The sequence below is a fragment of the Salvelinus fontinalis genome, chromosome 33, assembly GCF_029448725.1.
Source record: "Salvelinus fontinalis isolate EN_2023a chromosome 33, ASM2944872v1, whole genome shotgun sequence".
NCBI classification, from domain to species: domain Eukaryota; kingdom Metazoa; phylum Chordata; class Actinopteri; order Salmoniformes; family Salmonidae; genus Salvelinus; species Salvelinus fontinalis.
The window spans coordinates 40,306,347-40,317,984 of record NC_074697.1 but is presented as its reverse complement, the minus strand read 5'-3'; the positions used below and the strand labels follow the sequence as shown (position 1 = coordinate 40,317,984).

Here is an 11,638-nt window from a genome sequence, read left to right as displayed (position 1 = left end):
AGATGCTTCCTTTTCTTGGCTACAAGAAACATGACACGTTACCTATGTAATTACATCGGGAACCTGTTCCAATAAGTAAGACTTGAGAAATTAAACGACCACGAAGGGACTCGAACCCTCAATCTTCTGATTCGAAGTCAGACGCCTTATCCATTAGGCCACGCGGTCTATGAACTCTGGTGTCTTTACTCTCAAATTAACCGTACCTAGCTATGTAACAAAAACATACCTGTGTTAACATAAATAATTATGCATTTTAATATTTTATATACAGAATTACAATATAAGTCCATATTTATCTTGTATACAAAATTATATGAATTATATAGTTGAACACCACAACATCAGGGGAGGGGGATGTGAGTCTACTTGATGTTATGACAATTAGGAAATTGTGTGATGGAAACCAAGTTTGACATCAGCTATATTGAAGCGCTAATATAGTCTAACCAAAACTAAAACATATCAATTGCTAGACACATGTAGATGTTAAGTCCAGTTCACAATCTCAACACAGCCTACATGGGAGAATGTGCTTACCATCATGCAACTGTTGAGTTAAATAAATAAAAACGAAAACTGAGCTATAAAGTGCATTTCAAAAACTATAGTCATCATTGACAGGCAAACCTCATTCAAGTGTTAAAAGCAAAGCAGAGACAGAATGTTGATTCTTTCCTATTTACTTTAGTCTTCCTGGTGACAACAAGCATAGCAACCCAATTCCCCTGGTGCTCCATTCTGCATCGAAGGAGGAAGGATAGCGGAGGATGGTGAAAGAGCGGAGAGGATGTGCATCTAGTTTTTAGAAAACAATCTAGCCAACAGATGGCAGCAGTGTGGTCTCCAGGCTATCTGGGTACAAGTCTCGGTAGCATTCCACTCATTGTACTCTTCTTCGTCATGTGGCAGAGACTGGCAAACAGGCTAGGGTCAATCTAGAGCCAGGTATGAATAATGATGTGTACCCTGCTGCTCAGGCTTTATGATACGGCATACACAATCATTTGGCAGGTTTTCTATGTACGTGGATGGTCACTGGACGCATATTGGCACAGAAAGACAGACAGGGAGTAGATAAGATCACACAGCAGAGAAGGACAATCTTCCTCTTTATCTTTTCATTAGATTGTTAGCTTTCTGATTGGCAGCATCAATGCGGTAGACATTGTGAATGGCCTGTAAAAACAACACATTAGATTAATGTTCAATACAGAATTGGTCATCTATTGTTATTGAATAAATGGCTGTATGGCAGGTACTTTAGGACTGACCTTGCCCTGAATGCGGTCAATCTGGACATTCTGCGTGTCGATCTCATTGCCCATGTCAAGTGCCATGCTCTTCAGGTTGCCTATGATGCTGCCTACATGTCCCAGATTCTCCTCCATCTCATCTTCGCGTGCATCATTTGTCACCCTGATAGATAGACAGACAGACAGATATAGATAAAGAGAAAACACATCAACAGAATGTATACTTTGCAGTCGTCAGTTTGTACATTTAACAAAAGTTTACGGTACATTGTTGTTTTTGCAAGGAGTATTCTCCCTGCATCCAGGGAAGTGCGCTAGGTTTTTATAAATGTCGTCTGTTTGGCCAGGTGCTCCTACAGAACATGACCAGTGACTGCTTCTACATGTCAATGTGTTATAGACGAGAGTAAATATCTCCTGGCTGCCACACACAGCCTCTGTTATGTACATAGTCATTGAAGCTATACAATAAATGAGCAAGTTGTAGTTGTAGAGATTCTAACCTGTTTTGTGCATAGCTGGATTATCTCAAATCAATGCAAGTGTCACAATCGTTATATGGTGGAAGAGAGGAGGACCAAGGCGCAGCGTGAAGTGAATACATTTTCCTCGTTTAATGACACGAAACGAACACTTTACAAACTACAAAAACAACAAACGTGACGCTATAATCACATAGTGCTGACACACACTACACATAGACATAGACAATAACCCACGAACTACCCAATGAATATGGCTGCCTAAATATGGTTCCCAATCAGAGACAACGATAGACAGCTGTCTCTAATTGAGAACCAATCTAGGCAACCATAGACATACATACACCTAGACTAGACACTGAGCCATAAACATACAAAACCCCTAGACAATACAAAAAAACACATACATCCCCCATGTCACACCCTGACCTAACTAAAATAATAAAGAAAACAAAGATAACTAAGGCCAGGGCGTGACAGCAAGGGCCAGATTCATCATAAAATATTTGTAAGCCAAAAAAATATGTGCAGACTGCAGGCAGACAGTTCAGGGTTTTTTCTGCATCAAAAAGGGGCTTTGGTGGTGGGTATGGTGGGGCATGGCAATGGGTGTGGTCAGTCTATCGGTCAAGGCCCTGGGCAAGAATTGTTATTAGGCTATCTTGGTGGCGGAAAGGATTTTGGTGTCTTAAAGCCACTTTCCCGCGATTCTACACATTTTTCCATGGAGCTGGGAGAAATTTAGCCGATTTAAAGCACATTTTTATGTTCTTATGCTCAAACATTACAACAAAATCAATACTCCAGAATTCATTATTTTTGTCTAGATTACTTTCTTCTTTTTTTTACACTGTTTGGAATTAGCGTCCCAAAAAAAGGCTTAGGTGGCCCGCCCAAGACTTTTCTGTGCAAAGAAACCCAGCGATTATTAGCCCATATCCATAATGCTGTGATATATGCCTACTGTGGGTGTACAACAATAATAAGCTGTCGTTCTCTTAGGAATTGTGAGGGCACTTGCACGTCTTTGAGTATATTCCATTGGTTGGGATTTGTTGCCTTGCTATTGGGTTCGTCATGCCTTTGACCATTATTACTTGCGTATGTAGCCTCCGCTCATGATCATCTGCTCTCTCTCATCCACCACGCGTGAGGACGGCTGGCCGGACACCACCCCATCCTGGTTGTTCCCCCACACCTTCTTATAGGCCCCACTCTCCTCAAAGTCCTTCAGCCTATGCAGAGGCAGAGCCAGACAGGATAGAGCACATCACACAGCCATACACACAGAGCTTCATATCACAGTACATTGTGTTAACTCAGAGTACAACAAAGGGTCACCTGCATGAAATAAACAAACTCCTGATCTAAGCCCTGGCATGTTGAGGAAGGAAAGCGAGTAGGAGTCTGATGCGTGGCAACTGGCAAACAAAGTGTAAAGACTGGCACACCAACATGCGCATTAATACTTGAGGAAGGAACCATGTATTCCCAATCTGCTCCTGACACTCATGACCCCTCCCACCTGCCAACACCTACTTATCACAGGAGCACAGACCGCAGCATTGGCCCAGGTCTGTGAGGTTCTTCTCAGCCTCCTTCATATCCGAGTTGATCTGGTCCAGGCCCTCCTCAATCCGCTCCAGTTGCTCTGGACAACGCAAAACGCGAGGGAAGGGTAGGAATGGGAGAGGTGGAGGAAAGTGGGGAGAATGAGGGAGAACGTAATATAACACAAAACTGTTCTATCACCAAAGCACCCAACTGACAAAAGCCAGCGGTCAAATATAATGCAATTGCGCAAATATGGTGCAAACCCCAAAACTGGGAACAGGACACAAATGATTTAGTAATGGTCTGCACATGTCCATAAAATGCCTGGTATTGTGTGGGTAGAAGATGTACCGTTTGTAAAACACACATATTTTGGGACTTGACCATCATTTTCCTGTGGTTAACTTTGGTGCAGACTTCTAGTCACCCAATCTCACAATGGAGCAAAACACAAAACAAAATAAATCATGGCCTGGAGCAGAGGCCGGATGGATGGATGGACAGACAGACGGTCTAGTTGCCGGTTGGCCTGGCGGGCACTCAGGTGACACACAGATGACAGATGTCCTCAGAACAGGCCAGACCTACTTGATGCGGGGCCAGATGCACAGGCCACATTTGGCCATGTCAGTTAGGTTTTTCTCAGCCTCTTTCATATGCTTGTTGATTTGATCCATCCCCTCATCGATGCGGTCCAGTTGCTCTGCCCATATGGGGAAGGTGGGGAGCATGAGCAGGGTGGATAGGAGAGACACAGAAGGGAACACACACATACAGTACATACACACAAAAGCAAACACACACATAGCTTACACACATCTAGTATACTGACAAAAACATGAGCACTCACTTATGGATATATATACAAGAACAAGGACCATCTAAGGTTGCTGTTGTACGATTGACCTTGATGTTATGTCCACATCTTCCAATGAGAGAAAACGATTATATAACGTCCATTCCATTACCTCCTTGTTCGTCCAGCATGACCAGGGCCCGGATTCCCGAATCTTTGCTCTGTTGAGATCAGAAACGGCCTTAGATTCACCATAATGTTGTTGTTCATGATTTTGCATTTCAACTGAATAAAATGAAGACTCTTCAGTTAAAATGTAGTTCATTATCAATAGGCAGCCTCCCCCCAAAAAATCAACCAGAGATAATGTGATTATAATGACGACGACGTGTCATTATTAGGGCTTGGTCAACAGAGGCAGAGTGAGTGGCAGCTGCTGAGACTCCCATACCTCCTCTACTAGCTGCATCATACGACGGGTACTCTCCAGGGACTGGATGAGGAGGGACAGAGAGACAGGACACCATTAGAGGATTGAGTTACCTTAGATACAGGACTAAAAACATTTCAAATCCTGAGGGTGAGGCTGAAAACCTGTCCACTTCCACAGATGAAAGGCACTAATCAAGATCACTCCGCGTGAGTCATATTTAATACTATACATGTTGCACTGTCTTAGGGCTCTGTCTTTAAAGCTACAACAGTATTTGTATTGCCCAAATATGGAACAGTAAACAAATTACAACACTATTCTCTCGGTGAAAGTATTTCCATTGGTAATCAATCTTAGAAGACACACTGTGACATCATCTCATTGAATTCTGCCCCTTTCCCCTGTTTTTCATAGAACTTCTGTGGAGATTGAAACATCCTGTACTGATCTAATGGCCTGTTATATTTCCACACAACAAGGCTTAGGCTATAAACAAACAGACTCATTTCAGTAGTCTGTGTGCCAAGAATGTGTTTGTACAGATAGCTGGGGACATTCTCCACGGTATTTCCTGATGCTGAGGTAATGGGACTGGGAAATGGCTGTGATGTGCAGTAAGTAACCTTTACCCAAAGGGGAAACCCTCTGGGAGAGAGGCTTAGGGTGATGTCACTGTGTAATCTCTGAATGTTCCAACTCTGAAAACAATGCCCGGGTATGGCAGGTAACCTTTTCTATAGCTCCTGGCATGATTTACCCTTTATTGTGTGGGCCAATGGTCAACAGCCAATGGCTATGGGGACATTGTGTATTGATCTTAAAAGTTCAACTGAACCTTCTGTTGTTGATATTTCATAGTTAAATAAGTGTGTGCTCTTTAGATGATATGTGACATTACCTCCTCTGTCACCTGGTTGGCCCTCCTCTGCAGCTCCTCATGCTCTGTCCTCACAGGTGAGTCGGCAGCCATCTTGCCTGACATCTACAGCAGCCGCGGGAGGACAGCACAGTCTGGTTTGCTCAGTAGCCTCTTTCCCAAGAGGCAAGGCTAGTGCATCAGGTGGCTTTGACAACAGTCCTGGTTAAGACAATGAAAACAGTGCAACAGTACAGAGTGCAGTAAATAGAAAATCTAGGCAGTATCATCCAGAAACTCTGACATGGTAACCCTAACACCCAGTAATGTGGTTTAACATTGACTCGGGAAGGGAATGACATTAACTGAATGAAATTTGCCCTCTAATTACCATTGCTCTTTGAGTGAGCTTGAGGACATGGAACAGTACTATTAAGGACACATGGGATCAATCATGATTTCAACATGGTCTGTTGGTTCAACGCTGTGGCTACACAGTCTTTCTGTCGTGCGCAATTGGAGCCCCATAGTTCTGAAAACCTGAACATTTTCACCTGGCATGTCAGTTTGATGACTGAATTTTCAACCCTTTGTTTTCTCCTCACCCCTCCCATCCCCACTCGACTCTGTGCCTCTGCTGCCAACCCTTTCAGATCATGTTCCATTCATTGCTTAACATAATTACTGCTCATTTCACAAAACCTCTCTTGTTCCTCAGACCCTCACACCTACATGCATCCCACCTACACTCCTTCCATTCTGTTGTGAGGGAGTTGACAGTGCACCATGGAGCAGCATCCTTATAATTACCATTAATCACCACCTGCCTCACCCAGGCAACATGCTGAGAGGCAAGAGGAGAGGGAGAGAAAGAAAGAAAGAAATGGAGAGAGAAGAAGAGTGAGAGAGGTGGGGGAGGAAGAAAGGCCGAAGGAAAGAAAAGAGACAACCAGAAGTAACAACAGTATGTTTTGTCTCGTACTGAATAACACGTACTGTATATATGATGACGGCTAGTAGTTGTTGTATAAGGAGACCCACAGGAAAAGCTGGTTTTCTGGGGAGTCACACCTGGAAGGAGACTTTGAGAACTTAATTGCCAAAGAAAAACCAGAGCTCTTTTATCTCAATGCAGATTCCCCGTCTCCTGCCATGATTCAATGAGAACGGTATCTGCTGTACCAGATAGACAGATGAGAGTGAGACATACAATACATCTTGACCAAAGGCTTCCTGTTGCACTCCTACTGCACCACCTACGCATCACATCGTTGATGGTAATGACAGCCATTTCCACAACTCATGAAGGAGACATAACAGGGTTGCCTATCTTTCAGACACAGAACTTACTCTATTAAATAAACTGAAGTATTGTGTGTAACGTGCCTGTTTTTGTATGCTTAAATAGAAGGAAATAACAAATATAAAAGAAAAGTCACAGTCGCAAGCAGCACAGTTATATGACAAGCAAAGGTAGTTATTTTTTTATTTGATTAATTTAACCTTTATTTAACTAGGCAAGTCAGTTAAGATCAAATTCTTATTTACAATGATGGCTTACCAAAGTGCAAAAGTCCTCCTGCGGGACGGGGGCTGGGATTAAAAATGTAAATATATGACAAAACACACATCACAACAAGAGAACCACCACAACACTACATAAAGAGAGACCTAAGACAACAACATAGCATGGCAGCAACACATGACAACAACATGGTAGCAACACAACATGGCAGCAGCACAACATGGTAGCGGAATAAACATGGTACAAACATTATTGGGCACAGACAACAGCACAGTGTGTAAAGTTAGCGTGTCCTCATTACACGTTTGACGAATGAATAAAACAGAAGGATTGAAATGAGACAAGCACGCTGATTCATAGCTTAGCCATGGGGAAAATTGGTACCGTGGGGAGGGCACGCTTTTGATGCCTTTTAAAAAGCTGATTCATTGGTAGTGTAGCGTGTATTATTATCTTCCATGAGTGCACAGTTGCTTGATGAAGTGCAAGTTGTCATACCACCCACCAGCCACCTGTAACCAACACCAAAGAAGACCCCTAGCCATGCTCTATAAACTGAGTGACAACTATGGATGCATAGCCAATGTACAGTCGTGGCCAAAAGTTTTGAGAATGACACAAATATACATTTTCACAAAGTCTGCTGCCTCAGTTTGTGTGATGGCAATTTGCATATACTCCAGAATGTTATGAAAAGTGATCAGATGAATTGCAATTAATTGCAAAGTCCCTCTTTGCCATGCAAATGAACTGAATCCCCAAAAAATATTTCCACTGCATTTCAGCCCTGCCACAAAAGGACCAGCTGACATCATGTCAGTGATTCTCTCGTTAACACAGGTGTGAGTGTTGGCAAGGACAAGGCTGGAGATCACTCTGTCATGCTGATTGATTTCGAATAACAGACTGGAAGCTTCAAAAGGAGGGTGGTGCTTGGATTCATTGTTCTTCCTCGGTCAACCATGGTTACCTGCAAGGAAACACGTGCCGTCATCATTGCTTCAAGAACTTCAAGGAGAGCAGTTCAATTGTTGTGAAGAAGGCTTCAGGGCGCCCAAGAAAGTCCAGCAAGTGCCAAGACCGTCTTCTAAAGTTGATTCAGCTTCGGGATCGGGGCATCACCAGTACAGAGCTTGCTCAAGAATGGCAGCAGGCAGGTGTGAGTGCATCTGTACGCACAGTGAGGTGAAGACTTTTGGAGGATGGCCTGGTGTCAAGAAGGGCAGCAAAGAAGCCATTTCTCTCCAGGAAATACATCAGGGACAGACTGATATTCTGCAAAAGGTACAGGGATTGGACTGCTGAAGACTGGGGTAAAGTAATTTTCTCTGATGAATCCCCTTTACGATTGTTTGGGGCATCTGGAAAAAAGCTTGTCCGGAGAAGACAAGGTGAGCGCTACCATCAGTCCTGTGTCATGCCAACAGTAAAGCATCCTGAGACCATTCATGTGTGGGGTTGCTTCTCAGCCAAGGGAGTGGGCTCACTCACAATTTTGCCTAAGAACACAGCCATGAATACAGAATGGTACCAACACATCCTCCGAGAGCAACTTCTCCCAACCATCCAGGAACAGTTTGGTGACGAACAATGCCTTTTCCAGCATGATGGAGCACCTTGCCATAAGGGAAGAGTGATAACTAAGTGGCTCGGGGAACAAAACATCGATATTTTGGGTCCATGGCCAGGAAACTCCCCAGACCTTAATCCCATTGAGAACTTGTGGTCAATCCTCAAGAGGCAGGTGAACAAACAAAACCCCACAAATTCTGACAAACTCCAAGCATTGATTATGCAAGAATGGGCTGCCATCAGTCAGGATGTGGCCCAGAAGTTAATTGACAGCATACCAGGGCAGATTGCAGAGGTCTTGAAAAAGAAGGGTCAACACTGCAAATATTGACTCTTTGCATCAACCTCATGTAATTGTCAATAAAAACCTTTGACACTTATGAAATGCGTGTAATTATACTTCAGTATTCCATAATAACATCTGACAAAAATATCTAAAGACACTGAAGCAGAAAACTTTGTGGAAATTAATATTTGTGTCATTCTCAAAACTTTTGGCCACGATTCGTACAGCTAAATGCCTTTCTTGCTTGCTCTTTCAAAACAATGCAGTAATGAAAATCAGTAGTACTATAATAAATAAATAAAAAGCCAAATAGAACAAAAACACACAAGAAATAGAACTGTAAGGACTGCAAACAAAATGTAGCCCTACAATGTTTCAGAATGCGTGGGCAGTTCATCATAAAACATTGTTGAATTCAAATGTTCTGCTGACAGATCCCCGACAATTTGCCATTGTTTTCTCGTTCAGAAACGGACACAGTCCTGTTCCAGATACAGCATAAATTACTGGCTAAGATTAAAACATTCTGCCAACACAGTAAATAGACCGGTAGCTTATGTAATATTTATGTAATATTTGACAGTATGAGTAGGTTACAGTATTGCTGTGTCGATAGGAGCGCGACATCATTGCCTATTTTATCTCAGAGTCTATACCAAGGCAGGAAATCCTGTGACTTGTGTCATTCTCAAAACTTTTGGCCACGACTGTTCATTACATAACCAATGCATAACCTATCAGAAGGGACATATCTGAATATTTGATTTCCCTCAAACTTAACAGCTGACAAACTTGTGAGAGTATCATACAGTATCTGAATCTGATCACAAAGTGTGTGTTTGTTTGCCAACATGTGTGTTTGTCAACATGCTCAGAGCGATATATTCATCTAACGTTAACCTGCTGTAAATGTCAACCTGCATGGCCCCTGAAAAGGGCAGAGATGATTGGTCACAGCATGACCTGTTTTCTGACATCATGGATCATGGTTACCCGCTGAAGAGGACTGCCGAGTGGAGGGCGCATTGAAAACGCTATGCCACAGTAATTACCACTGATGAGTAAATACCATTCATTGTACATCCCCACTAGAATACTAATCTACCCCCTACAGTAAAACACTAATAAGAGAATATTATGTTATCAAAACCTGTTTTTTTTTTTTTCAGGAAGAGCATTGATAACAGGACGGGGTGCAGCTACAAGGCATGGGAGGATTCAGCACATTGTCTTGTGCAAGACCTATTACTGTAATGTTTACATAATATCAAGTAACCTGCATGTTTGTTTACATCAATACTAGATACTGATATTTTAGATTTTCTATATAACTTTCCCTTTATCAAACAATAGATTTTGCCATACTTTGTTGTAACTGTTTTAGGCTATAAATAAATAGCTAAACAGTGTCAATGTGATGGGTCAAGCTTAGCCTCCACATAGCCTATATTATAATATAAAAATCACGCAAAACTTAGGCCTACGTCTATAAAGTGATAAACACAGTTAAACAAACCTGTAACTTTACCTTTAACTTAAATGAGAGGTCGTGTTGGCCTCGAATTTGCCCAACAATCCACTGGAACATCCGTCACCTGTTTGTTCATTGATCTACAAGGTCCCTCAGCATCATCTCGGAGGTTTTTGTTCCTTCCTTCCAAGTCGGCTCTGCCCGGAGGTAAGTCCAATCACACGCCCCGATTACCATCCGCTCACCCAATTGGTGGCTCTGTCTATAACTTTACACCCCGACAAGGGACTCTCTAATTCTCTTGGCTCTGCTCCAAGTCCTTCTTCTTCGATCACGCCCTTTTGAACAGCCGTTCTCTCGTTGCTCTGGAAACGGCCCTGGTACCTGTGCAAATCATCAGCCGCTGTTCTTCAGTGTCCTTCTCCTTTTTCCGATGCAGTGTGTAAATAAAGTTAACAGGCAGCCAAGATTTGATTATTAGTTGGCAGAGGGGGAAGTCAAGAGTGGTGCTGATGAATAACTGAATAACAATCAGCTTTATTATTGACTTGGTTTGTAAAAGTCAATCAAATAAGTACAATAAAAATAAATATTAAAGTTATTTACAAACATATGACATAACATTTCTTTAATAAATTATAATAAATTACAGCTTTAAGTATTAGGTAATATTACACCAATATTGAGCACTATAATTTATATATTACATTACATGACATAGCAGTATGGAATGTTTGACCAAAAGTGTGTTGCCGGATAAAAGGAAAACACAAAACTTTAAAATATTTGGAATCTAAAAAGGGAGTTGAGTTTGGCCTATTGGAGAGAAAGTAGATTTGTGTTTTCCCTGTGTTGCTGCAATTCTGCCATCTAGTGATGAATTTAATTAACATTCAAATCAAATCAAATCTTATTGGTCACATACACATGGTTAGCAGATGTTATTGTGAGTGTAGCGAAATGCTTATGTCTCTAGATCCGACAGTGCAGCAGTATCTAACAGGTAATATCTAACAAATTCTACAACAAAACCTAATACACACAATCTAGTAAAGGAATGGGATGAGGATATATTCGTGCAAAATATATGGATGAGCAGTGACAGAGCCGCGAAGATGCAATAGATAGTGAAGGATACAGTATACGGTATATAGAAATGAGATGAGTAATGCGAGACATGTAAGCATTCTGGGGCCCCAGTGTAGAGGATCAGTGGAGTGGAGATGTTGTTTCCTACCTTCACCACCTGGGGGCGGCCCGTCAGGAAGTCTAGGACCCAGTTGCACAGGGCGGGGTCGAGACCCAGGGTCTCAAGCTTAATGATGAGTTTGGAGGGTACATGGTGTTGAATGCTGAGCTGTAGTCAATGAACATCATTCTTACATAGGTATTCCTCTTGTCCAGATG

General features: G+C 42.2%; 1 protein-coding gene and 1 non-coding gene across 2 annotated transcripts; both read right to left on the bottom strand.

The window, feature by feature from the left end:
- Nucleotides 1-95: 95 nt before the first annotated feature.
- trnar-ucg (transfer RNA arginine (anticodon UCG)) lies at nucleotides 96-168 on the bottom strand. Its single transcript has one exon. It is a non-coding gene; the product is annotated as a tRNA-Arg (tRNA).
- A 66-nt stretch (nucleotides 169-234) lies between these two features.
- Nucleotides 235-10,637, bottom strand: LOC129832263 (synaptosomal-associated protein 25-like). Its single transcript, XM_055896192.1, has 9 exons — nucleotides 10,289-10,637; nucleotides 6,374-6,448; nucleotides 5,420-5,599; nucleotides 4,540-4,581; nucleotides 4,261-4,309; nucleotides 3,278-3,389; nucleotides 2,836-2,973; nucleotides 1,275-1,419; nucleotides 235-1,179 (listed from the first exon to the last, which is right to left on the bottom strand). The coding sequence occupies exons 3-9, from the start codon at nucleotides 5,501-5,503 to the stop codon at nucleotides 1,114-1,116; spliced, it is 636 nt and encodes a 211-aa protein (XP_055752167.1). The 5' UTR covers nucleotides 5,504-5,599; nucleotides 6,374-6,448; nucleotides 10,289-10,637; the 3' UTR covers nucleotides 235-1,113.
- Nucleotides 10,638-11,638: the final 1,001 nt, after the last annotated feature.

Bases quoted from the DNA above. Each gene is read 5' to 3' on its own strand.
- LOC129832263 (XM_055896192.1), bottom strand. From the start codon at position 5,503: ATGTCAGGCAAGATGGCTGCCGACTCACCTGTGAGGACAGAGCATGAG. The intron at 4,582-5,419 runs GTAATGTCACAT...CTCCTCATCCAG, and splicing joins CCAACCAGGTGACAGAGGAG to TCCCTGGAGAGTACCCGTCG. The intron at 3,390-4,260 runs GTAATGGAATGG...TGCGTTGTCCAG, and splicing joins CATGCTGGACGAACAAGGAG to AGCAACTGGAGCGGATTGAG.